The 27,524-nt window shown below is 46.0% G+C and overlaps 1 protein-coding gene across 4 annotated transcripts in view; it reads left to right on the top strand.

The window, feature by feature from the left end:
* The window catches only part of Tenm3 (teneurin transmembrane protein 3), a 448,945-nt gene extending 423,175 nt beyond the window's left edge, over nt 1-25,770 (top strand). For all 4 annotated transcript variants that reach the window (XM_041673596.1, XM_041673595.1, XM_041673594.1 and 1 more), the window contains 5 exons: nt 1,380-1,615; nt 11,472-11,768; nt 15,117-16,728; nt 19,671-19,801; nt 22,296-25,770. In XM_041673596.1, the coding sequence (XP_041529530.1) occupies nt 1,380-1,615; nt 11,472-11,768; nt 15,117-16,728; nt 19,671-19,801; nt 22,296-23,051 (3,032 nt within the window). In that variant the 3' untranslated portion in view covers nt 23,052-25,770. The remainder of the gene's footprint in view (nt 1-1,379; nt 1,616-11,471; nt 11,769-15,116; nt 16,729-19,670; nt 19,802-22,295) is intronic.
* The last annotated feature ends 1,754 nt before the right edge of the window (nt 25,771-27,524 follow it).

The following is a 27,524-nucleotide window of genomic DNA, read 5'->3' as shown; positions in this document are numbered from 1 at the left end:
TGTCAGTCAACAGTTTTTGAGAGCGTGCCTTCTCCTCTGGCACCTCACTGCAGTAACTCGAGGTGAGGTGCTGTGATCAACTAGAGTGTGGTATCTGAAGCCATACACCATGGTGATTTTACCCCACATCCCAAGAACCCATTTATATATCTGAACTTTTTCTCAGCTCAGAATACTTACTAAAACCTGTATTAAACCTCTCTTACTCTGCTTGGGTTTGCTTTGAATTGACTTGTTTTTGTTTGTTTCATTTTTTTTCTTTTTAAAAACTTATCCATTACAGTCATCTAACTGTAATATTTCTTGCTTGTATTTCTTCTACGAATGATCCTATACTATTCCAAAGTCTTACCTTGAGACAGAGGCACTAGTTGATAATATAAGAGGGAGATATATATATATATATCCCTTTTCTTAAAAGTTGTTTTGGGGGAGAATATCCCTTTATATTTTGAGTATGCAAACTATGGATACTGATCTTTCCAAAGTATCCTTGACAAAAGGTAACAAGATACAGATAGGGGAAGGAACTCCTCTAAGACACTGGAGATGGACACCCAGCCTATTTAAAGACTACATGCTTAGTCCACTGCACATCCAAAAAAAAAAAAAAAAAAAAAAAAAGATGAACCTTCATTCCCTCTACTAAAGTTTTGGTTCTTTTCGGTTCTCCTGAATCTCGCCTTTGATATTTCAACCAAAACCCTGATAGCATGAAATGCCAGCAGCTTCCCTGTTACCCTCTGGAAGGACATCTGTAGTCCTTACTTTTTTACCACCATGACAGAAGCAATGGAAGGAAGGATTTATTTAGCGTACCCGTCCAGAGGTTTCAGACCATGGCCGCTTGCCCATGCAATTGGCCAACACATCCTGATGATGAAAACACAGAGTCAAAGAGTTTCTTCACCTCATGGTGTACAGGAAGGAGGTGGGGGAAGGAGAGAGAGACACAGGAAAAGATGGAGGGGGAGAAGAAGGGAGGTAGGTTGATTGGTATCAGGTATCCAGTCCAGTGATGTACTTCCTTCAGATAGGTATTACCTAAAATTGTCAGAGATTCCAAAACTAACCTCACAAACTGAAGACTGAGTTCCCAACACCTAAGTCATTTCTGAGGGGACACTAGCTCTCCAGACCATAGCAACATCATTAAGTACCCTTTTCGTTTTTAAAAGTGAATCTCGGTGTTTTAGAAATATTTCTCCGTTCTGAATGCACTCCTGTCAGATGGTTCACGTTTTCTGTTTCTCTCTCTCTCTCTCTCTCCCTCCCTCCCTCCCTCCCTCCCTCCCTCCCTCCCTCCCTCCCTCCCTCCCTCTCTCTCTCTCTCTCTCTCTCTCTCTCTCTCTCTCTCTCTCGCTCTCTCTCGTTTTTAGACCAATTAAGAAACAGTTACCAGATTGGTTACGATGGCTCCCTTAGAATCATCTACGCCAGCGGTCTAGATTCACACTACCAGACAGAGCCCCACGTTCTGGCTGGCACCGCGAATCCTACGGTGGCCAAAAGAAACATGACCCTCCCCGGGGAGAACGGGCAGAATCTGGTAGAGTGGAGATTCCGAAAAGAACAAGCCCAGGGCAAAGTCAACGTGTTCGGCCGGAAACTCAGGGTGAGTAACGCTTGGCTGGCGAGCGAGAGGCGCATGCGCAGCTCAGTGCTGCATCCAGCGCTGCTCTTGTGTAGACGTCCTACCTACACAGGCAGGGCTCGCCACCTGCCACCCTCACCTGTCTACACGAAGTGTAGGTCATGACTCATGCCAGTCGTCAAAACCTTCAAACCATTAAAAGGAAATTCTTCCCTGGGAAATTTAGAGCTTGCATGTAACACACTTCCAGGTGCTCAGTCTCTGGATATCAGCTGAGCCTCGTCTTGCTGAGGGCGCTCTGAGACTCTTAGGACCATAGCCTTCCTCTCCCACTCTGTGTGCAGTGACGGCTTCTTCCTGCATCCGTGGGGATAAGTTAGAGCTGGTTTAAATATTCACAGCTTTCAAAGTCACCAATATGAATGTTGAAGGACACAGGCCAGCCATTGAAAGGTGACGTCTTTCTTTGCAGTCCTCCTAAGTTTGAACCGCAGTTTGGATGTGTAGTAAGATTTCCAACCTCAGAACCTCTCTCTCTGCTGTCTCTTGGCGCTTGACAGAAGCCCCACCTTTTATTGTTTGGGTTTATTTTTTATGAGAAATGTGTTTCTTGTGATGCTGGTGTAATTGAGCTTTGCAAAATGGGCTCTGCATTTACTCGTTGGTGTTTTTGTTTTTGTTTTTGTTTTTTTATCACTCTTACATTACAGGCCAAATGCATCTGGAAGGCAAGCTTGATTTATGGTAGCTATTGGGTAAAGACAATGTAGATTAAACTCTAAAGCACAGCTTGCAAGAAAGCACCTTCATCCGCAGCAAACTGAAGCTGATTCGTTCTTTGTATTAGCAAACAGAGTTTTAGTTTATCAGGTAGATGTAGACAATTCTCCCCAACATTACTTCCCTTGCCATTAAAAAATAAATAAATAACTTCAAATCGAGAAGCGAGAACAAAACATGAAGCTTGCTGGTAATCCCCCCTCCTTTTTATTCTACACTCCAAATGGCTCAATTATTATCCTAAGGGGCCAGCATCATTTACCTTGGCAATTCTTCAGGGTGAGAAACAGCAACTAAATATTGCGTCTGGCTATTTCCAAGAAATAGAAATGAAATTTTAAAAAGAATCAATGGATCAAACCCAGACGATATCCAGCTAGTGGGTTATATTCTGATTGCAGTCCATCACAAGGCTGGTGTTTGGGGTTATAATTCGTGGTCTCTCTAGCCAGGTCTAAATACAGCTACCTTATCCCTAGGCCTGGCTCCAGTCAGCCCCAGATTGGTTTTGGCAGGCTGGCGTGAAGTGAAGCTGCAGGGGGACAAGGACAATGAGAGAAAGACACAATGGTTGGTCACTAGAGAGGATGGAGAGGGGTGGTGTCACACTAAAGCGACAGACAAGAAAACACTCCACATTTCTTTTAGCTGATTCTCCTGGGACCGTGGTCTGTCTCCAAGTGCACTCAAGTTTCAGCCTGCCCCTCTGCTAAAGCTAGGAAGGAGTGGCTGCCACTTCCTGTCTCTGCCCAGACCTTTCTTCACTCAGCCACTGCAAATGAGCTGGCGGACTTTGCCTTTATTACTCATTGGTTCCTGGAGTACATATGATATGTACATGTGAGTCACAGGCAGGGACACACACATGTCATAGGTACACACACACACAATACATAAGTCATAGGTACAAATACAGGTGAGTCACAGGCACACACAAGTCATAGGTACACACATACACCCTAGTGACAGGTACACACACACACACTAGTCATAGTTACACACATACGTGAGTCACAGGCACACACGCATCATAGGTGCACACACATGCACATGAGTCACAGGCACACACATCATAGGTGCACACACATACATCATAGGTACACACACATGCACAAGAGTCACAATCACATGAAGCCTCTCACAGAGGCCTTCATCAAAAGACACACAAACTTCCCTTCAATTTGGGCTTTCCCAGCCCTGAACATCAAAGAAAATATAACACCTAGAATTCAAAAAAAAAAAAAAAAGAGCACATCTTCTAGCCTCAGGCTCTCCTGTTTTTAAGTTATTTATTACACTGGACAATATAGGTTGTTTTAGTGCAAGTATATAATGGGCTTTGATATATAATATCCCTGTCATGCCCCACCCTCTTTCCATTCCTCACTCCCTCCTACCCTGTTAATCCCCTTGGTCCCTCTAGACAGCTACACTTCTAGTCTGGTGGAATCGATACATACATGAATCTAGATAAAATCCAGGGATCCTAAGTGAAAGAAAATATACGACATATTTCTTTTTGAAACTGACTAGACTCACATAATATAATTATCTCTGCACGTATCCTTTGTCCCATAGACAACGTAATTTCCTTCTTCATAGCTGGAAACCAGAATCTCCTTGTGTGTGTTGTACATTGTTTTCATCCATCTCTTTAGTGTTATACATGAAGGTCGTTTCATGACTTATCTGTTGTGCACAGTGCAGCAGTAAGTGGGCTAGTGAAACAGGCGGACAGTTCTGCAAACTTAACATACCCACCCCAATAAAAACACGAAAGAATGTTCAGTGTCACTGGCTGTCTTAGTTTCTGGTTACCACGACCAAGATAACTTACAAAAGAAAGCATTTAATTTGGAGTTCAGGGTTCCAGAGGGTTCGAGCCCATGCCCATCATGGCGGGGAACATGGTGGAAGGCAAACACAGTGCCAGAGCAGTAGCTGAGAGCTCACATCCTGTTCCACAAGTACAAAGGAGAAAGAGGGAGCTAACTGGGACTGGAGCGGGCTTCTGAGACCGATAGCTCATCCACAGTGACAAAACCTGGGACCCGCCAGGATGGGAAAAAGAAGTGGGGGCAGAAAGCCCATAGCCACATGTGACCTCAATCAGTCTGGAGGACCGTTAGCAGCCTCCTGAGACCCTGGGTCTCCTCTGTCCTTTTCGCTATTTCCTAATAGAAGGTTCTTTTCATTCTCAAGTTTTTGACTTAAATTTTATCTGTGTGCCTGACACATGGTGGACGCTCAAATATTTATTCAGTGAATGAAGGAATGCAGGAAGACGGGATCGCAATATGGATCGGCTGTGTGGCGTTGCATGTAGATCATCCAAGGAAAGCGGCCGTGTGAATGGCGTCTGGCCTCTCTCATGTCCCCTTGCTACAAACCAGCCTAACACTGCACTTAATAGATCTTACAGATGGACGACTGATAGATGGATAGCCAGTTATTATAGGAAGTGTGTGGCAAAAATAGACTTAAAAGTTAAAGAGAAGCCGGGCGGTGGTGGCGCACACCTTTAATCCCAGCACTTGGGAGGCAGAGGCAGGCGGATCTCTGGGAGTTCGAGGCCAGCCTGGTCTACAAGAGCTAGTTCCGGGACAGGCACCAAAGCTACAGAGAAACCCTGTCTCGGAAAAAAAGTTAAAGAGAAGGCAGGAAGTAGAAAAGGGAAAATTCTGTTGGGATCCAGCAAATGCATTTTCTATGAGACAGTGCTGGGGACAGGAATGACGGTGACAATGGGAAATAGATGCATGGAACCTGGCAGCGATGCAGGCAAGCATGGCATAATAAAGATCATCCGGTGGCCCACTGGCTAGTAGCCAAACTTAAAAATGAACATAGATGAAACACTTGCCTTGCGAGCGTGAGGACCTGAGATCAGTCCCTAAAAGCCAGGCAGGGTGGCACACTTGTAATTCCAGCACCAGGGAAGCAGAGACAGGGGCATCCCTCAGATTTTCGAGCCATCCAACATAGCCTAATTGGCAAGCTCCAGGCCAAGGAGATATTCTTCTGAGAAGCAACACCCAGGACTGTCCTTTGGACTCCACCCACGTGTGCACAGACATACACAGACACGCACAGCAACACACACACAAGTAGATGCATACATAGTAGGCTCTTGTGTTTGTCAGATAAAGAGAAGTGGAGCTTGGGCCCGGGGTTGGCTCAGCAGGTAAAGGTTGTAGGCAAGAGTGAGGACCTGAGGTCAGATTCGCAGAGTTTATGTGAAGCCAGGGGAATTTGTGTGTATCTGTGTTGTCAGCGAGATGTAAAGCCAAGACAGGAGAATCCCCATGTATGTACATGGGCTGGCTAACCTTGAGTCCAAAGACCCTCTCTCAGGCCAAGCGGAAGATGAAGACCAACCCCCGAGGTTATCCTCCAGCCTCCACAGACATGTTTGGCATAAACATGCCTGTATTCATACACACAGAGAGATTTTTAAAAGGTAGTTAGCCTTAAGTGACACCGACCAGTAATCCCAACACTTAGGAAGTTAAGGCTAGAGAATCATGAGTTTGAGGCTAACCTGGGCTACATACGTAGTAAGACTGTCCAAAAAACAAAGTTGATAAATAGTCCTGAGTTTTATCCATGCTGGGCTTCAGGAACAAAATTCATTTTTTTACACCTGCCCAGAATTTATGTTAAAAAGTTAATTTTAGCCGGGCGGTGGTGGCGCACGCCTTTAATCCCAGCACTCGGGAGGCAGAGGCAGGCGGATCTCTGTGAGTTCGAGACCAGCCTGGTCTACAAGAGCTAGTTCCAGGACAGGCTCCAAAACCACAGAGAAACCCTGTCTCGAAAAACCAAAAAAAAAAAAAAAAAAAAAGTTAATTTTAGTGAGTCAGTTGTAAAGAGAAACACTCGGGATTTTGAAGTCCGAAGCGTGTTTGAAGGCATACATAAATACGATAGCATATTTAAATCTCTCACACTCGGCCCATCACATTTGTGTGGTATTTTCATGCAGTGTTCTTTCCTGAATGGGATCACACATTTAGTTCGCTCTCATGATGAGCGGCTACGGAGACACGGAGCCATCTGTGGCAGTTGATGCTCCAACAGGGCCACGGAGAAGACTTCATGTTGTCGAGCGTGCTGGGTAACAAGCTCTGTAACACTTCAGAAGAGTGCACAGAGCCCGATTGCACTGGCAAACTGTTTAAGGTCATTGTGAGTTTAATTCTCAAGTGCTCCAGAAGAAAGATTGTAACCATTCCCCTCTCACTGTCAAAGGACGCTGTGACTAGTTGCAGTCATGCTCGATGTCGCTATGAAAATGGAGATTTTTCCATGCTTGCTTGCGCCGCAAAGGCAGACGCAGTGGCCCCTTCACTGTACCCAATACTGGGATTCACTTCCAGGCTGAGAGAGGTGGAATGGTGATTGTACCAATGGTGAAGATAAAGGTTGGATCTTGAGATTAGGTATTCATGTTAGCCTTGTTCTTGTCTTTGTGTGTGTGCAGGTGCATGTGTGTGCACATTCGTGTGGAGGCCAGAAGTGAACCTTAGGTGTCGTTCCTCGGGAGCCATCACCTTGCTTTGTTGAGAAAGGTCGTGTTGCAGTGACCAACAGCTAATTGTGTATTAGACTGGCTGGCCAGCAGGCCCAGTGACCCTCCTGTCTCTGTCCCGCCAATGCAGGATTTACAGGAACATACCACGGTCCCAGATTTTGTTGTTGTTGTTGTTGTTGTTGTTGTTGTTGTTTTTAATATGGGTGCTAGGAATCCAAACCCAGGGCTCCATGCTTATGCAGAAAGCCCTATACTAATTGAATCATCTCACCAATACCTTAAACTGATGCTTTTATAACTTAAAATATAAAATCCTTACTAAAACAATGTGCTTCATAAGAACAATATCAGAAAAAGATTTAGGGGCCTGGAGAGATGACTCAGTGGTTAACAGCGCTGGCTGCACTTCCAGAGGTCCTGAGTTCAATTCCCAGCAACCACAGGGTGGCTCACAACCATCTCTACTGGGGTCTGATGCTCTGCTCTGGCTTAAAGGCATACATGCAGATAAAGCACTCAGGCATAAAATAAATAAATCTTAAAAGAAAAGATGCCCTGTTTAGAGTGGACACAGCTCTCGGCCACTGCAATTCATTTACAATGCCCAAAGAAGGCGTGCTTGAAAGGGACAGAGAGAACAGGAGGTCTGGTCGTGTCTTGTGAACTTTTGTATTTTTTTTTGAACTTTTGTATTTTAAATAGCACTTACTAATATCTGGAAACACTAAGAATGTTTAACATCTTGCCAGGCAAAGTGGCACATACCTGCAACCCCAGCAACCTGTGAAGCCGAAGCAGAAAAAATTGCTCAAACCTCGGAGTTTGACACAGCTGTAACACACAGATACACACACACACACACACACACAAATGTACACACCCTGATTTGTATGGAAATGTGCATAAAAATATCCCCTTCCTTGAAACTCATTATTTCAGCTTGAGGATACAAGAAAGATATTACATACAGTAATTGTCTAGATAAAAAGAAAAATTAAAGCATCCATCCCCCGTCGGGTCTCCTAGTGCTTCCGGATGTTCTCAGACGGTGGCATGTTTGGCATAGAGTCCCACACGTGTTGACACTGATGACATGCTTGATTTTTATCTGGGGGAGGGAGAATTGGTGTCGTGTAACCATCCTCACAAACCAAAGAAGCCAGTCAGACACAGACCGGGAAAGCCCGTCAGAAGGCAGTAGCGGATTGCAGGTGAGCAAAGACAGCTTCCAGACCAGTCCTTGTTATTCACTGATCACACCAGATACGCGGCCCAGAACGCGAGTGCTGGAGCCAGAGGAACACTGGACATAAAGCAGGGTTAGCAACGGCAGTAAAGAATTGATGTACAAATTGAAATGGATGCAAACTCAAACACAAACAGATGGGGCAATAATGCGGGCAGTATTGTGGAAACTACACAGGCTTTCATGGTTATTCATAGGTTGGCACAACCTAAGGGTTTTTTTAGAAAGAGGGCAAACCTGAACTTGTGGGGGGTATGGGGGTGGGGCATACTACTAAAACAAAATCTGAGAAACCCAAAAGTCCTAAATCATTTAAATTGTACAAAAAACCTTTTCTATTTTTCTCCTATTTAATACTATGTTTTTATTGACTGAGAATGTCACACATGTGTAGAATATATGTTGATCAAATTCATCCTGAACTCCCCCCCCCGGCTGCCCACCCAAGCTTCTCCTCCTGAATCCACCCTCCCTCCTCTCCCAACTTTGTCTTTTTAAAAATAATAATAATAATAACCCACGGAGTATATTTTGTGGTGCCTATAACTCACACATATGGGGCCATAACACTAAAGTGTGGTTAACCTAGCAAAGCTTCTTGCATTCAAAACAACGCCTACAGAAGCTGAAACCCTTGACCCTGCCATTTATCGAGCTGATGTAGTATCAAATCTTTCTACAGACCTGAGAAAAGATGTTTGTATAGTAGCTGTAACTTCCTTCCATAGCATCCCGCAAACCGCCGCAGAATTCACCTAGGCAGGGAACACCTGGTGCAGACGCATCTCTTCATCAGGAAAGGGAAGGAGCCAGGAAGCCTCAAGCTGGCTGGCTCACGACCCAGTAAAATAACCAAACGGCAAAGCCTTGGGGATCCAGTCCAACGTCTGTGTATACACAAAACAGATTCAGGGCAGTTCAAAGCCCAATGGCAGGCTGCTCCTAGGCCTTGTAACTCTTGGAGGTCAGGCTTTAGAACTTTGTGTGTGCGCACATACTCTCTCTCTCTCTCTCTCTCTCTCTCTCACACACACACACACACACACACACACACACATCATATAGACTTTGAAACAGACAAATTTCTGCCGTGATATAATGTAGTAGTTTTCTTCCTCCATATGAGCCCTGTCTGAAAAGGCTGGGTCACTCCATCTCTTGTCTCCATGCTGAGCTCAACCCTTTCTCGGTATTTGCAGATCACCTCTTTGAAGTATCCCCTCCCCCCACCCCCCTTCCCCCCACCCCCGCCCCCAAACTCATTTAAGACTTAATGCCGCACCTCTCCGTGGACGTCACACCTCTCCCCTTGAATGGCCAATTAGAAAGGTTTAGACCTAAGAAATATTTTTGCATAGAATGCAATATCAGTGACAGAATGCAAAAATGAATTTTATCACAGGTTTTACACAAACGTACATGCATATCATATACATACCTACCTGTGCATACATGTGTGTTTGGGTGTCAGGGTGACAGGGGGTGAGCTTCTGGTGACAAATTCTCACAGTCATCCTAACTGCAGTCAGAACCTCTTAACTGGCTGAAGCCCATCCCTGAGTGTTTCCAGAGATAATTCACTAAAGAGGGAAAACCTACCCTCTCTCCCCATTGGCTGGATAAAGAGAGGGGAGGACAAAAAGCCAGCCTAATGCTATCCCTCTTCCTTTCTCTGTTTCCTGACTCCCTCCACTACGTTCCCCCTGATTCTTGATTGACCGAGCGAACTTAAACTGTGAACCAAAATCAGTCCTACCTTCATCAAGGTATTCTTCTGGTATTTAAGTCACAGTAATAAAAAGCTAAGATACCATGTAAACACAGGTGTTAGAGGTGTGAACATCATGTGTGTGAGTGTGCGTTAGTTATGTTGTATTTATATAGAAATGTTGCTTGCATCTTATTTTGCTTCCGGTTGCTATAACGGAAGGTCTGACGCTGTGTAGGTTATGGTGGAAAGAGGCTTGTTTAAGCCAGTCATCCTAGAAGTCCAGAAGCAGAACACCAGCACCTCCTTGGGTTCTGTTAAAAGCCTCAAGGCAGGAAGTAGCAGAACAAATGGTCACAATTACGAGGGGACAAAGAGCAAGCCTCTAAGAACCTGATCTGAGAGAACAAATCGATTCCCATGAGAACTCTTTCGTTCTCTTTGGAGAAACCCGAGTCCCTCTTAAAGGCTCCACATCACCTTCCCGTACACTGGCAACCAAACTTCACCTAGGTTTTGGCAAAACAGACCACATCTAAGCCACCAAAGCAATCACCTTGAGCTAATACTGTTCATTTGTTAATTCTGAAAGTTCTAGTTAAAGTGTTGGCCACACACTGTCAAGGTTGCTCCGTTTAATTTTTAACAATCTAAACATCTATTGAGAGCTTTGGTATGTACAGACTACTGAGCCCACAATAAAGACCAAGACCCCTGTAAAGGCGTGGGCTCTGCCCTTCAGAGTTCAGTCTGCAAACACTATCGCCTACTTAGCTGCACACTTGCAGTATAGTAGCGAGAGCTGGCTCGAGTGTGCCTTCCCTGCATTATAGACAGTCACAGCCAGATCTCATCAGAGATCCCGGGCATGGCATGTAGCCACACAGAGACCGATTGCTAGGTTTATAAATTAAGTCCATGTCCAGCCCGCGGATATGTGGTAGGAAAGAACTCGAAAGTCTGGACCGGTTCCCCAGATGTTAGAAAAAGAAAACAACACTCTAAAAAATTGTGACTTTTTAAGACTGGCCCCAAAGCAATGATCGTATTTGTAACCTCCTGCTAGTTCAACTCATTAATAATTTACAGTAATGTGGGCTCCAACTTCTACTTAACTGCACTTCAAAGGGTTAGAGTCGCATTTACCACTGTTTTATTTAATGTAGCCATGATTAATTCACTAAGCAATTATTTTTTCTTTGTCCTTTTAGAGGAGGAGCTTAGAGTGATTTCCATAGGGTGTTGTTTATCATTGGAAAAATCTTTAAAGCAAGCACATTTTGCACGCTCTGTCTCTCCCTATCTGTCTCTCTCCGAGTTTCTCTGCTGCCTCTGTCTCTGTCTCTCGCTCTCTCTCATCTGTTGCTTCTCATTTACAAAATGTAATTGGAACGGTTTTGAACAAATGCCAGGCTGTCTTTCTGCTTAATAAAACCTTGTGAAAGAACAGTTCATCTATTACCTTGTCCTTGTATCTCAGAATTTGCTAAATTAATCTACTAGCAAAGTGAATCAGTCACCATAAACAGTGTTCACATAATACTGAGAACTCCGATGGGTGAAAAGCGGCCAGCCCTGGGATGATGTTCTCTATCTCACTTGGTAACAGGTCAATGGACGAAACCTCCTCTCCGTTGACTTCGATCGGACCACCAAGACAGAAAAGATCTACGACGACCACCGGAAATTTCTTCTGAGGATCGCTTATGATACCTCTGGGCACCCAACGCTCTGGCTGCCTAGTAGCAAGCTGATGGCTGTCAATGTCACCTACTCCTCCACGGGTCAGATCGCCAGCATCCAGCGCGGAACTACGAGTGAAAAAGTGGATTATGATGGACAGGGGAGGATTGTATCCCGGGTCTTTGCTGATGGTAAAACATGGAGTTACACATACTTAGAAAAGGTATGCCCGTGTTCTAGCGTTCCCATGGGGACGGGATGACTCGCATTCTCCAATAATCACACCGAGCGGGACGAGAAGGAAAAACACAAACACAGCAACACATGACTGAGTCCCGTTTGTTATTCTAAGCATCCCCGTGGCAGTCACGGAGGTGCAGGGTGATGAATTTCTGTATTAGCAAAGTAGTTTCGCCTTAGTTAAGTTCTACTATCTGAGACCCTTTTAAGTGATTTACGCTGTAAACAAACACACTAACACCGCGCACCTGCCAAGCTCCTGCACTGACAACATTCACAAATTAGACCCAGGGCTTGCACGTCATTTGTAAATAATTTCTGCTCGGGCTCTTTCATTTAAGAGAGAGCTCGCATTAGTACAGTTAGAGCTGTCAGTTTGTGTGTTGTCCCTGGCAGAGCTTCAACGGAACCATAAAAAGCATGCAGGGCCTATTTATGCATTATTAACCAAAAGAGGCTATTTTCCTAGAAAGCCGTACTGTCAGATACCGGGTGATGTCTCTCTCTCTCATTTGCATGGGAGAGATAAGCATCATGACTTGGGCCATTTCCCATTCCTCAGAGCTGTGCACAATGCCACAGATGGGGATTCAGAACTTGGAGGTTTACACATGTGTAGGGCACTAAGCCTTAGGCAGTGTAGCCTGAGGTTTGGGCTGGGGTCAAGAGGAGCAGAATGGGGAAGAAGCGGGGGGGGGGGGGGGGTCCTGTAACTCGCTTCTTAAAGAACAGAATGCCCTGAAGAGCATTTCCACGAGTGTTTCATCAGCCTTTGGGACAAGCGTTAGCCACAGAAAATGATTAGCTTTTGAGTGCTTATATGCCTCAAATCTCCCAGCGCTGTATTCCCGATTACACAGCACCTGAGTTACAGCCTCAGCTCTTGGCATTCACTGCCTCCAACCCTGTGGGCACTGAAAGTTAAACAAGGAAAGATCTGTCCTCCAGAGCAGTCATGAGGCACGCAGGTCACTGCTGAGTTCATGCATTCGCCTCAGCAATGGCGTTATCCACTAGAGGCGCTCCACCGAACCCCTTGGTCTAAACCTAACCCTTTGTACATGAGCCTATCTACTTCACAGCCTCCCCAAACCAGATTCAGAAATCAAGGTAGGTTGCTACCACCTTATAGCGCCATTCCACCTCTCGATGCTTCCAGCAAGGATCCTCCTGGTTGGACTCGGGGCCATGAACTGTCAGGTGACAAACTCCCTTCTGCCACTCTAGCCCCTCAGCAAGTTGTTTAGAGACCACAGATAAGCTCCCTGTACACATGCCTGCCTAGGAACATATCCTGCACCTGACATGTATTTCAATGTCTAGTCCAACCAGCCACAAGAGGAGTTCTCCAAGAGGGAGGGGCAGAGACAGGAACATTTAGACTAAGTGCATGACAGGAATCGCAGTAGGAATACTCCACCCCCGCAAAATAATGCATGTCATAATTTGACTTAAAAATGTTTAAAGGAAAGCAAAGGGAGCCTTGTTGGTTAGAACTACTTTCACCCAGTGACAAAGGCCGCTCTGAAAGTCATCTTCATGTCTGTGTGAGGATCAGAAAACCCAGTGGGACCTTGCTTCTTATTATCTCCTAAGTTCCTAAAATTCTCCCCTAGACTATATCTGATTCCTACCTAGGATAGGTATACCAAATCCAAACCTATTTATAGTAAGACCAGTAACAGTTAACCAATCACCATCAAATAGGACTTTAAAGGCCTGCAGAACTACCTCCCATGGAGATTTGGTAGTTCAAGCCTTCCTGGGAAGAACACAAGCCATATGTTAGCCAGCTTTCTGCTACTGCGACAAAACGCCAGAGACATAACCTGTTTGGGAGAACAGTTTTAGCTCTCAGATGACTCAGTCCCTCATCACTTGGCTGTACTGCGACAGGGTCTGTGGTGAAGTGACACAGCAAGGGGCGTGTGTCAAAGTTGCTCATCTTATGGGACCAGGAAGTAAAGGGAGAAGTGGGGTTCCAATGTCCCCTTCAAAGGCATGTTCCCAATAATCTAACTTCCTTCCATGAGGCCTTGCCATATAAAAGTGTCACTACCTCCCAATAGGACCACAGACTGGTAGCCAAACCATCAACATAGGATCTTTGGAGGGGACATTTCATATCCCAGTCATAACAAGTAAAAATTGTTGCTGCTCATGGCCACAGAAGAGACTCTTCCGGAACCTGAGTTGTGAGAACTATTTTTTAATTCAGTCAGAAAGGAAAAGAATGGGTTTTGACAAGAGATTAGATTGCACTTCCATGTGAGACTCAAAAGAATAAGTCCCAGGGGCTCTGACCTCACCATCCTCCCAGTTTTGCTATCATTTGACCTTTTCTAATGGGGGTCATAGGAAGCTGCATCTCAGAAAGACCTGCCTCAGGCCTGCATTACAGTTGGGCCTTCCTTACTCAGGCAAGCTCAGGGCTGACCTTCTCTCTGGTGGCTCAATAAGTTGATGCCAACCATCTTTCTGTAGGGACCTGGGTGTGGGTAGTAGAGATCATTTTTATTTGTATGGTTAGTTTTTTCATAATTTAATACCAACACTTACAGGGCCCAGAAACCATGATTGTAGCTCCTGAAGTGAAATTCATTATTTCATATCTGTAGAAGGAATTATCAAAATGTTAGGCTTGTCTATACAGATCCAAGATTGAGACACCACGTCCAAATCCATATTTCTGTGAAGGGTGTTTATAACTCTGGTTCACTGTGCAGCTGATTTAGCCCTGTTTGTTGACACTGATGCTTTATGTACACATTATCCATTTAGGGCTAATTCTGTGTCTCTTCTTCATAAATAATATTTTGCCTTTGTTCCTCCCCCCAGATACACAGGAAATTAAAACCTGATTTGAGTGACTCTTCAGCCAAATGAGGGGGAAGGACACCTTACTAAATAATTGCCAATTATAGATAGGATTGCGTTTCCCCTCTGCTATTTTCCCCTTGAAATATTGTCTTTAAACCAGCTTAGTCCGTGCCTGCATTATGACTTCTCCAAACCCATTGACAATCTGCTGGTTGGCTGAGAATGCCTGGAAAAAGAATGGCTCAATCATGGCAAGTAGCACATTATGAATCTTAAGCCACTAATTGCAGAACCCTTCACAATTAAGCATCCAAGCAAATTAGGCAGGAATCATTAACACTATGTAAGGTCAAGGATAACTCAATTAAAATGAAAACGATTGTTTTTTAGGCAGAATGTCCCTGTGTGTTTGTGGTCACTAAATCTGCTTTTGTGCCCCCCCACACACACACCCCGCCAACCTCCACCCCAATTCACCAGCCCTGGATAACAGCCTGTGTTCTCTTCACAGTCCATGGTTCTTCTGCTCCATAGCCAGCGGCAGTACATCTTTGAATACGATATGTGGGACCGCCTCTCTGCCATCACCATGCCCAGTGTGGCTCGCCACACCATGCAGACCATCCGGTCCATCGGCTACTACCGCAATATATACAACCCCCCAGAAAGCAATGCCTCTGTCATCACGGACTACAATGAGGAAGGGCTGCTCTTGCAAACAGCTTTCCTGGGAACAAGCCGGAGGGTCTTATTCAAGTATAGAAGGCAGACCAGGCTATCGGAAATTTTGTATGATAGCACCAGAGTCAGTTTTACCTATGATGAAACGGCAGGAGTCCTGAAAACAGTAAACCTTCAGAGTGATGGTTTTATTTGCACCATTAGATACAGGCAAATTGGCCCCCTGATTGACAGACAGATTTTCCGCTTTAGTGAAGACGGAATGGTAAATGCAAGATTTGACTATAGCTATGACAACAGCTTTCGAGTGACCAGCATGCAGGGTGTCATCAACGAAACTCCACTGCCCATTGATCTGTACCAGTTTGATGACATTTCTGGCAAAGTTGAGCAGTTTGGAAAATTTGGAGTTATATACTATGACATCAACCAGATCATTTCCACGGCCGTAATGACTTATACAAAGCACTTTGACGCTCATGGCCGCATCAAAGAGATTCAATATGAGATATTCAGATCACTCATGTACTGGATTACAATTCAATACGATAATATGGGCCGGGTAACCAAGAGAGAGATCAAAATAGGACCCTTCGCCAACACTACCAAATACGCTTACGAGTACGATGTTGATGGACAGCTCCAAACGGTTTACTTGAACGAGAAGATTATGTGGCGTTATAACTATGACCTGAATGGGAACCTCCACCTGCTGAACCCCAGCAGCAGCGCACGCCTCACGCCCCTGCGCTACGACCTGCGGGACCGAATCACCCGCCTGGGGGATGTGCAGTACCGGCTGGATGAAGACGGTTTCTTGCGTCAGAGAGGCACGGAGATATTTGAGTACAGCTCCAAGGGGCTTCTGACTCGAGTCTACAGCAAAGGCAGTGGCTGGACAGTGATCTATCGGTATGACGGCCTGGGACGGCGTGTTTCTAGCAAAACCAGTCTGGGACAACACCTTCAGTTTTTCTATGCCGACCTGACGTACCCGACGAGAATCACTCACGTCTACAACCACTCCAGCTCAGAAATCACCTCCCTCTACTACGACCTCCAAGGACATCTTTTCGCCATGGAGATCAGCAGTGGTGATGAGTTCTACATCGCCTCGGATAACACGGGGACCCCGCTGGCTGTGTTCAGCAGCAACGGGCTGATGCTGAAGCAGATTCAGTACACTGCCTATGGTGAAATCTACTTTGACTCCAATGTTGACTTCCAGCTGGTAATTGGATTCCATGGAGGCTTGTATGACCCGCTCACCAAATTAATCCACTTTGGAGAAAGAGATTATGACATTTTGGCAGGACGATGGACAACGCCAGACATTGAAATCTGGAAAAGAATCGGAAAGGACCCGGCTCCTTTTAACCTCTATATGTTTCGGAATAACAACCCTGCAAGCAAAATCCATGATGTGAAAGACTACATCACAGGTAAGGTTTTTTTTTTTCCTTGCCAAGTGCTAAATTACTATTACCATTAGATTAATACACAAAGTAACTAGAATTGACCTTTTGGATATATTCATTTCTCTAAGGATCCATAGAGAAACCACAAAGGGAAAATGAAATACAGTTACTTCCCACTCTGTCTGACTATGCTCAAGGCCATGGTTTCTGAAATGACACAGAATTCAATCATCTAAGGAAGGGAAGAGATACAGAGAGCAGAAAACATGCTAAATTCAGAGTCCCGACATTGAAATACCAATCGCTACAGTGGTATGGCTTTATAGTCTAGTCTCTCCCCCCCCCCTCCCCAGGCAAGTCCTGGTTGCTGTAATGGTTTGCTTTCTGTCATCATGGCAAAATTCCCAAGATCATCACCTACGACGAGGGAAAGTTGATTAGGACTCACGGCTTGGGAGTCCCATCAGCCCCAGCGCTTCAGACCTGCAGCAAGCCAGCTGGCTGTAGGTCGAGTACGTGGAGGAGCAAGCCAAACACATCATCAGCCAGGAAAGGGCAGGAGGGGATCAGAATGCCATAATCCCCTTCAAGGGCATACCACAAGAACATGAAGACCTCCCACATCCTTCCCCTCTCCAAGGCCCCACCGCTTCCCAGCAGAAGTACTGCAGGAACCAAGTATTTAGTAAGGGCACGCGTGACAACAATGAAATGGGACGGCAATGGCTGCCTGTGGCAGCGGGTGTCAGAGTGCGCAGAATTCTGCGTCAAATCGTGACTACCTCAGAAACATCTCCTGCTGGGTTTCCCATACATACGTACATTTATGATGGGAGTACGCCACATGAGCACGCCTTGCCTCACCCCTGAGAGATGCCTGCCACCCTCCTCAGCACCATCGCCTAAGGACAGCAATGGAGCAGCTTCTCGCGTCAGTCACTTGGTCCTCTTCCATGACGACATCACTAACATCCACACTAACGTCATCGCTAATGTGGAGTGATGACCAGGCTATAGGATGGGGGTCTTTCCAAGGTGGGATCCGTGTGACTCTTGTGGTAATGGAAAATTAAGGAATTGAACTGCACTTCTGCCACCACAGGGGCATGTGTTCGAACACAGGCAGGAGCTTGCAAGTCCCGCTGTGGTCCCCATACTGGACTGCCATGGTCTTCCATTCTCTTCTCCAAGAATTTTAGATTCCCCTGCTTCCAGCCTCCCATCCCTGGTTTATTCTGCCGTATTTCAATGCATGCTTCTTGAAGGTTTATTCCTGTTTTCTCCAGTTGTTTGCTTGAACTTTTTTCTGCTGTGTTTTGGCTTCTGTTGGCCGCCCCATCAGCCCACCTCTGTTCCAGCTGAGTATTTGAGGCACACCAAGGAGTTCTTCCGTTTCTTAGGACCGGTGTGGAAAATGCTACCCCTGTTCACTTCACATCCGCTTTCTACCTTTCCAAGTGACACGGAGTTTTTCCCGTGGCCCTTCCACGAGCCCAGCTGTAAGCCCGTTCCTTCAGCTTCACCAGCAACTGTCTCAGCAAGACCCTGGAGTCTCAGTCAGCGCACATCCAGATCCCATTATTTTGATAGGCAATGCTTTTCAATACTAAAGACCCCAGGTTTCCTGTGAGCACACACTGTTCAGAAAACAAGAAGCTGCCCTAAATCTGTCAGTATGTGGATGACAGAATTTTCCCCCAAACTTAAGGCCTCCCTGTAACCGTGTATACACTCTCCCGGGAAGGTAGCACCTTCCGTCCCCTGTGAGCCCTGTGGAGACCTCTCCCCCACCCCACGAGAACACACATTCTGCCACCCCATTTAACAGAGAGAACAGCGCTGATACTGCAGCCATGTGACACCTGGACAAAGGACCTGCCAGCCTGGCAATGAGGTGAGAGTTTGTGCCCTAGAGAAGGAAACGGGAAGCGGGCAGCTCTCCATCATCCTGACAAGCAGTATACCACTGGTTATGTGAGGTGCTGACTGAAAGAGTGGAGAGCCCACAGCTCCCAAATTCATCTTCTCCTAGCAACACGGACTGCAGGGAATGCCATGGCAGCACTTTCTGAAAAACATCAAAGGAGCGACGGAACGGCATAAAATATATTAGGTGAAATGCAATTTCAAATTTTCCAGCAATGTGCTTAATATATAAAATAATCTACACCCAACTGTACTCATAAAGCGGCAAGCCCGCTGAGTGGCTCCGTAAATCATAACCTCCAGAAGAGAAGAAAAGCCTTATTCTTTGCTTAATGGCTTTCGGCGTCACGTGACAATATTTGAAAATACCACTGTTAAAGGTTCCCATGTTCTCTCCCCCAAAAAGTTAGTCTCCACCTGTGCACAGCGAGGCTTTGAAGTCAGAGCTAAGGGAAATCAGAACATCGGCGCCCTTGGCCAGGTTGGCCAGCTCTTGGCGTTCATCTTTGATTAAGAATCAACTTATTTTACTCTCCTCAATCTAGGGAGTTTTCATTAGTAGACAGTGGCTCATGGAAGTCCCAGGGTCTTTTCACAACGGCACTTTGAGGGCCAGTCACACAACTTCCACTTAAGACGGGCCTTTCCTAAGCACGAACTTCATTTGTTTTCTGCATCAGTGTCTCGAATTCTCTCGCTGCTCTGCTTTCTTCCTCTTGCCGCTTTTATCACTATTACCGGCACAGGATGCAATTTTGCGCTTCTGACAGTTTATCTACCCCGTCTAAGTGAGTATCTATTACTCTCCATTTTCTGCAGCGTTCGCCACAGCTCTGCTGTTGAGGTTACTGTCTGTGTGTCTAAAAATAGACAGCGGATTTACGATGGTAGGAGGAAGGCAAACGTGGTCTCCTTTCCAGATGAATATTTGTGAAATTGGGTTCTGGTTTTCTTTTTTTTTTTTTTAAGATAAGGATGTAAATTCGTGGAAGCGCCCCATAAACTCTTACCACCTCTGACTCTGCATGGTCTCCTTCCAGATGTTAACAGCTGGCTGGTGACTTTCGGCTTCCATCTGCACAACGCCATTCCCGGATTCCCCGTTCCCAAGTTTGATTTAACAGAACCCTCCTACGAACTTGTGAAGAGTCAACAATGGGACGACGTGCCGGTAAGAGACCAAAGAACGGAGGGAAGGCCATGAATGGAGTGTTTGTGTCTTGTTTACCCACATTTCATAGAGCTGCCCCCGCGAGGACTGCGCCCAAAGCAGCTTTTCTGTTCCGTCTTTCCGTTTTCTTTCTTTTCACGCTTTAGAGGAAGGAAAACCGACAGTCGCATTTCTGCTCAGCGTGCTAGGGGCCCGTGGAACAGGCCAAATCTGTTTCTGGCGATGCTAATAAAAACATTGAACTATGCCATCAAAAGGTAGTAAAACGCAGAAGCTTGTGTTTCTCGTAGAAGGCTTCTGCAGAGAACCCCAGGAAAAAGCATTGCTGGCACCTGGGAGCTGAAGGCCAGACTCAATAAACAGGAGAGTGGGGATTCAGATTTCCAATTAGCAACCCAAAAACAGTACCAGAACAGCGTTTGCAGAAAAGTAAAACAAAACATGTCCTCTAGCAGGGCTCTGTCTGTGACCGGGTGTTCGTAGACGTTTCCTGAAGCCAGCAGATCAGGAGGCCTGGTCCTGGGGTGAGAAGTAAAGCTAAGAAACAGAAGGGACAATTGTCAAGTCAGAGCTGCTGGGTCAGGAAGTGCCTCTTTAAATTCCCGCCATTCAGGGCTCAGAAAAGAATGCGCATCAAAATAACTAGAGATCAAGAAATTGGGTTACCGCTTAGTGATAAAATAAGAACGAACGGAGTTCCTAGAAAGGTTAGTCCCCACCTTGAGCAATTCCCTACCACTTCCGTGAAGACAAAGAGGCAGTCATGACTAAAGCACACAAATACACACATGGCACACACAGTACTCACAGATACATTTTTCTGATAAATCATTCTTAGCATAAAAAAACTGTGTTTCAGGTGGCATCTAACATAATAACCAAAATCCATCGAGTATCTAGGGTCTAGGGGCCATTTTAACATTGCTTCCTTTTTTTCCTATTTTCAGATTTGTTTTTTAAACTGTGTGTACAGAGATTTGCATGTGTGAGTGCAGGCGCCCTTGACCTTCAAATGCAGATGAGGGCATAGGATCTGCTGGAACTGGAACCACAGGCAGTTGTGAGCTGCCAGATGTCAGTGCTGGGAACCAAACCTGGGTCCTCTGGAAGAGCAATGTGCTCTTAACCCCTGAGCCTTCTCTCCAGTCACCACCTTAGCATTCCTCCTGGCAAACATATCTGCCCTGACTAAGTGCCATGAAGACGATCTGAGGTCTCCTAATGCATTTGCACATGCATGTCCTATCTGTATGACATAACATGTCTGAACGCACTTTAGTCTGCCGGTACAAATGGACCTGCCATCTTTTCTCCCAGGCAGCTTTTCAGTGTGGCTCAAGTTCTCTGTCAAGAAAAGTGCCTCCTAAGGACAGCTTAGGGAATCACGGGTAAAGCCACCAGGCAGCCTCCCTAGTGCAGGGGCTGCAAATGAAGCCGCTGTTTCCGTTTGGCCAGACAAATATCTGCTTGTATAAGTGGCTGGGTTAGGATACCCAATTGCAAGAAGTTTGCCCGTGGAGATAGTCCATTGTCTTTCCATCTGCCTGAAATACTTGTTTTCTAAAATTTAAGTTCTCACGCCTGGATGGCCCCTAGTCTGCTCATCCTAGGGCATTTCCACTCCGCAGTCACACTGGTGACTCTCAGCTACAAACTGTTCAGCAAGACAGGAGGCACTGAGGACTTACAGCATGGGCATTTAAAGTGTAGGAGAGCCTGGTGACCTTTAGCCTTTTCTTTCATCTGTGGCTTTCTCCGGAGCCCCCACTCACCCACCCACCTCCCGAGAAAGCTACGGCTTTCCCAAGTATGGTGGTTTGAGGGGGGGGGGGGAAAGCATCTAGGGATTGCAGGATAAAAGATAATAACACGAATAGTTTGCCAGCCTCGGAAACTAAAAAAGCAGTCCAAAGTATGGGAAGAGACAGCCTTTGTATCTTTTATTGCGTTTTTATTTTGTGTGCGTGCACACCTCACTCAACTGCGCATGTATAGAGGACAGAGGACAGTTCGGTCAGGCTTGGCCGTTGGGACCTTTACCCAGTGAGCCATTCGCCAGCCAATAAACTCAGTTTTGAACATTTTAAAAACTAGTAGAATCACTACCATGAGGGAAGGAGATGCCATTCCATTCTGGCTTGGGTAGGCCTTATAATCCCTGTAGAACCAAGGGATTTTCGGTAAAGGTTCTGCACCTCACTCAAACCTGTTTTGTTTGATTGCTGGCTTGGTTTTGTGTGTGTGCTTGTTTGAGATTTGGTTTTGGGGGATAGGATCTCGCCTAGTTCAAGATAACCCTGAACTTACTATGTAGCTAAGTATGGCCTTGATCTCCTGATCCTCCTTCCTCCTCCTCCCCAGTGCAGCGCTTTCAGTGTGTTTTGGAGGGAGGAGGGCTGCTTTATTTTTGGTCAACAAGAGTGGCTTCCATTGACCAGGACCTGCGCACACCGATGTTCTTTTAACCTCCTTCCTCTTGTGTTTTGCCCTCCAGCCCATTTTTGGAGTTCAGCAGCAAGTGGCAAGGCAAGCCAAGGCTTTCCTGTCCCTGGGGAAGATGGCCGAGGTGCAGGTGAGCAGACGCAAGGCAGGCGGCGAACAGTCGTGGCTGTGGTTCGCCACGGTCAAGTCGCTCATTGGCAAGGGCGTCATGCTGGCAGTGAGCCAAGGGCGCGTGCAGACCAACGTGCTCAACATCGCCAACGAGGACTGCATCAAGGTGGCAGCGGTGCTCAACAACGCCTTCTACCTGGAGAACCTGCACTTCACCATCGAGGGCAAGGACACGCACTACTTCATCAAGACCACCACGCCCGAGAGCGACCTGGGCACGCTGCGGCTGACAAGTGGCCGCAAGGCGCTGGAGAATGGCATCAACGTGACCGTGTCGCAGTCCACCACGGTGGTGAACGGCAGGACTCGCAGGTTCGCCGACGTGGAGATGCAGTTCGGCGCCCTGGCGCTGCACGTGCGCTACGGCATGACGCTGGACGAGGAGAAGGCGCGCATCCTGGAGCAGGCTCGCCAGCGCGCTCTCGCCCGGGCCTGGGCGCGCGAGCAGCAGCGCGTGCGTGACGGCGAGGAGGGCGCGCGCCTCTGGACGGAGGGCGAGAAGCGGCAGCTGCTGAGCGCCGGCAAGGTGCAGGGCTACGACGGGTACTACGTACTGTCGGTGGAGCAGTACCCCGAGCTGGCCGACAGCGCCAACAATATTCAGTTCCTGCGACAAAGCGAGATCGGCAAGAGGTAACCCCCGGGCCACCCCTGCGCAGAGTCTCCTGTAGCACAATCCGAACCGGACTCTCCAAAAGAGCCTTCCAGAACGACACTGCTCTGCAGACCCACATCGCAGACACACGCGGACACAAACCAGAAACAAAGACAACTTTTCTGAATGACCTTAAAGGTGATCGGCTTTAAAGAATATGTTTACATACGCATATCGCTGCACTCATTTGGACTGGAAATATGAGAAGGGAAAAAAAAGCATTAACGAGACAACGTTTTGCTGTGACCCTCTGTACTTTCGAGGCACTGTATTTAACAAAGGTTTTAAAAAAGAAAAAAAAATGCGTCCAATGTTTCCAGATATTACCGAATTGTCGACCTTTGCTTACAGGAAGTAATCTCTACTTAGGATGTGTTATACTTAGATCTGTCATTTTAAAGTGTGGGGCAAAGTTACTGTTTATAGAACCCAACTACTTTCCCGTGCTACTTTGTAAAAGGACATTGGCACAAGGGACGTCTGCTTCGGCGGGGATTTAATAATGGATTTTACTAACATGGCTTGCCCTGGGAGGGAAAAACTGACAAAATAGAATCCTTGTCACTGATAAGCAAAGGAAACCCTGATTTTTTTGTAAATTATGTGAGACAAGTTGTTTATGGATTTTTATATGAATTACAATTTACTGTACATCAAATATTAGTCTCAGAGGAGTTAATTTATGTAAAGTGTTTAAAAAGTTTATACTTAAAAATAAAATGATAAAAACATGTGAACTGTGTGATTTTTTTAAAAAGGATTGCACCTTTTGTTATCTGTTATAACTGTACAGTATAACTTATTATATTGTAGAGATATAACAACTTATGCCTATAATGTCCAGAAGTGTTAATATTTTTGTATTAGGTTGGAAAAAAATGTGCAACTTTCTATCATGTAGACTGATAGGACCGTGCACTCCTGAATGGGTGGCTAATCAGAGAACTCCTTTCTCTTCCTTCTCCTTCCCAGCAAGCCAGTGTCCACAGCCGTTATCAATCAAGAGGCACAGTAGATATCCGAGGCTGGTAGAATGTGACAGGGGAAAGGGGGGAATGAACCGAAAACAACACAAGGGGGAGAAGGGGTTCTCTTACCCTCTCGGGACCCTAAAAGTCAAGCTGACTTACTCGACCAGAGCTTCGAATACTGTAGCGTTGTCCCTCGATGCTCCGCTTCATGATGGAGGAAAGAGACCACAATCTGATGCTCGGGAACCTCTGTGGGGAGGGAGGGAAGGATGTGATGTCATGGTAACCATAAACATGTATCTTAATATCTAGGAGAGACTGCAGAAACCGAGCAATAGTGAGCCAGGGAGCCGACCTGTCAAGGTCACTCTCTGTGAGTGTTAGAATTGGTCAGCAACTGGGACCAGAGCAGGAAGGCAAAGTCCTGTAAGCCCACATGGCCCCAACCCTCGTAGGGGCTTGTTTGAGTACAGCCTGTGCTGGCCAAGGGGAGCCTGGGTAGTGGGTGGAGTAGGAAGGAACTGATAGCAGTGCCCCTGACTGCAAGCTTGGGGTTCCACCATAGACACCATCTGCACCTCTCGTGCCAACCCAGCCCTCTGACGAATCTTTCGGGAGCACTAAATTCAGCCACAAAAAAAAATATTTTTAGAAAATATTTCTCAGTTCATTGAGCTATAGTATGCACTGTTTTCCTCTATGTATAATGGTGATAAATATAGCAAGTGAACATGTCGTAAATAGAAAGGTTCAAGTGATGTATTGAAAATAATTTTCTATCTGCTCTGTGTGTATCACATACTCTAAACTGCACAGTAGGCGTGTTTATCAAGCAGATTGGCTGGGGGAAGTTTCGAAATAGCTACTGAATTTATGGTTTCAGTGCTATTCCTGTCGCTGTGTATGTGGTAGGGCATACCGAAGTAATTAATCTTCTAATGAATGCTGATATTTTATTAGAATGAAAGCACAGATTAGCATTAATATTTTTTATCCTGGAAATCCTTTGGCAAGTACTAGGAAGCCCAAATTTAGAAGACTATGAGATTTCAAACCACGTAAACATGGCTCTGTTTGACATTTTATTTTTTAACTGTTAACTTAGGTGTTCACAGTTCTGCTGAATGGGACTTCGGCAGGGCTGCGTTTAGCATGCTGTAAGTACTTTTGGGTGAAATAGGCTCCGAGTCTAAATTCTCAGAAATGTCTGTGATGTATTGACCATGAAAAGTGTGTCCCACACGACGGAAGTGAAATTACACTCTTAACATCTTCTCCACGTGGACTGGTCTTTACAGGGGCACCAATAAATGACAGATTTGGAGAGTCTCCTGGTGCTTCTTTTAGAAGAAGTCAAATCAACCCAATTAGTGTCTTGTTAGTACGTATAATGAGCCTATTTCTTTCTAAAAAGGCTTGTGGTCTGAACGTGCTTTTACAAGAAATAGTGACCTTGGGGAATATGTAAACAAGAGATCTTTTTCTAAGAGTTGGTGGGGGGGAGGTTGGGCGACTGTATAATGACAAGAATTAGCTTACAAAAAAAAAGAAATTGATATTCAAAGTATTTTAGGCAAAGCCAGTCAAAATGCTTTCATGATATTTTGAGATGTAAATTTTTGTCTGATTTGTATTGTTCTTTTCATTTGCCTTCTTAACTTTATATGTGACCTGAATTTTCCATAACTTGATGACTATAGATTGCATCTCGGCATTCCAATAAAAGCCAACCCAATGTGTGTGCGTTTATATATTTTTCTTTTCAAATCTGGGACTATCCAGAATTGTTTTTGTGTTTGACGCGGATGCAGAAGGAGGCAGATCTTGGGGTGCTGATTCAGCGGTGACCCCACTGACGCATGCTTTTATTACTGGTTTTGGTTCTTTTGTTTTTGTATTTATATCAAAATGACAGCTCGGAAGAACGCCCTTTGCAGAGGACTCTCCCCTGGCCTACTGTAGAAAAATGTTAGCTACACCTCCGCAAAGAAACACTAGCTGGAAAGAAGAATGGGGGGGGGGGGGGTACAAAATCACCCATTACTACTTGAAAAGCAGGTCTCATTCCTGTGATGCTGGCGTTGAGTGTGCTTAATTAAAACACTTGATTAGAATAATCAGTTTGGGCCTGATAGGTTCTCAGCCTCCTGGAGATGTCTAAATCTACATATAGACCGACTGATTAGGGTTCCCCTTGTTCAGCAATTCCAGGTTGACACGCCAAGGCTTTGATTTCAGTGTGAGCAGGCAGACTTCCCCTTGCTCGCTTTGCAGCGACAACCTCCTCTTGATACTGTGTGGACGTCGCAGGAATCAGGTCACTCCACTTGGCTAAAGGGTCTAGTTTCTTCTCAAATTGGAGTTTAATATGCTCGAGGCACGGGAGCCCAGGAAAAAAAAACAAACAAACAAACAAACGCGGTGGCTTCCAACCCTCCTCTCTCTGTATTGCTTTCCCTCTCCGAGCAGAAAGAACAATAGTGGACGTGGGTTTCAGATAAAGAACTGGGTACCGAGCGCTCCACTGTCTCAGTGAAGCGTGCATTTGTATTTACACTACTGCCTGTTACCAAATGGTCACAGGAACCCTTAAGCCCTTGAAAGAAACGATGATGAGAGGATACTGCCTTCGAACCCCTGACCACGCCCACTCCTCTCTCTCCTTTCTTTGGTCTCCGCTGCTCCAAATGCAACCATTCCGCTCACCTGGTAAACAGCCAACAGGCTCTCTGAGTGAGGTGCTTTTTGGAATGGAGGAGTCCAGAAGAGGGAGCCCAAAGGCACTGACCCATGGCCTGCTCTGTCTGTGACCAACACCACCTGAGCAGCGTGCAGGGCTTGCTGTACTTATAGGTCACAGCCCACCCACGAAATGCCACCACCCCAACCCAGGCGAGATGGAATGACATTTAGGCTCCTGTAGAATGGGTGAGGCTAGATCTCATCTGCAAAGCCTGGAAGGGCAGTATAGCAAGATCTTACCCCTTCCACAGATACTCAGACTCTATCACCCTGTCCTGAAAAAAAAAAACAACTGAGCCCGGCCAAGCGCTCTGGTCCACAGCATGCAGTAAATTCTAGAAGGCAAGGGAGAGGGAACTGAGGGAAATTTGAGTAAATTTCCACACTACTGTCCAAGTAGTGTGGAAAGAAGGCAAGTCAAAATGAGCAGAATTCTCTGTCAGGAAGCAGCCTTTCCTTCGTTGCACAGTCTCCCGCTAACACTCCCCGGAAGGTTTTGAGGTACCACCACCCCTGTCTGCATAGGTCATGAGACGTGTGCTGTGTGCTCTCTTCCACCTCCCAATAGTTCTGGCTCCTTGGCTCTCGTGTAGAGAAGTTAGTCTTGCAAGCAATGCTAATGAATGCCCATCATTTCCAGAGGAAGGGCTGGAGATTTTCCATAGGTCGCCAATTTGGTCATCCTACCAGGGCCCTGGAATAAACTGCAGGCTGTTTCTGTCCTTCCTGCTCACCTGAACTA

Source organism: Microtus oregoni, unplaced genomic scaffold (assembly GCF_018167655.1).
Source record: "Microtus oregoni isolate MIOR12 unplaced genomic scaffold, Mior012 000024F_ref0000369, whole genome shotgun sequence".
NCBI classification, from domain to species: domain Eukaryota; kingdom Metazoa; phylum Chordata; class Mammalia; order Rodentia; family Cricetidae; genus Microtus; species Microtus oregoni.
This window is presented reverse-complemented; position numbering and strand designations above follow the sequence as displayed.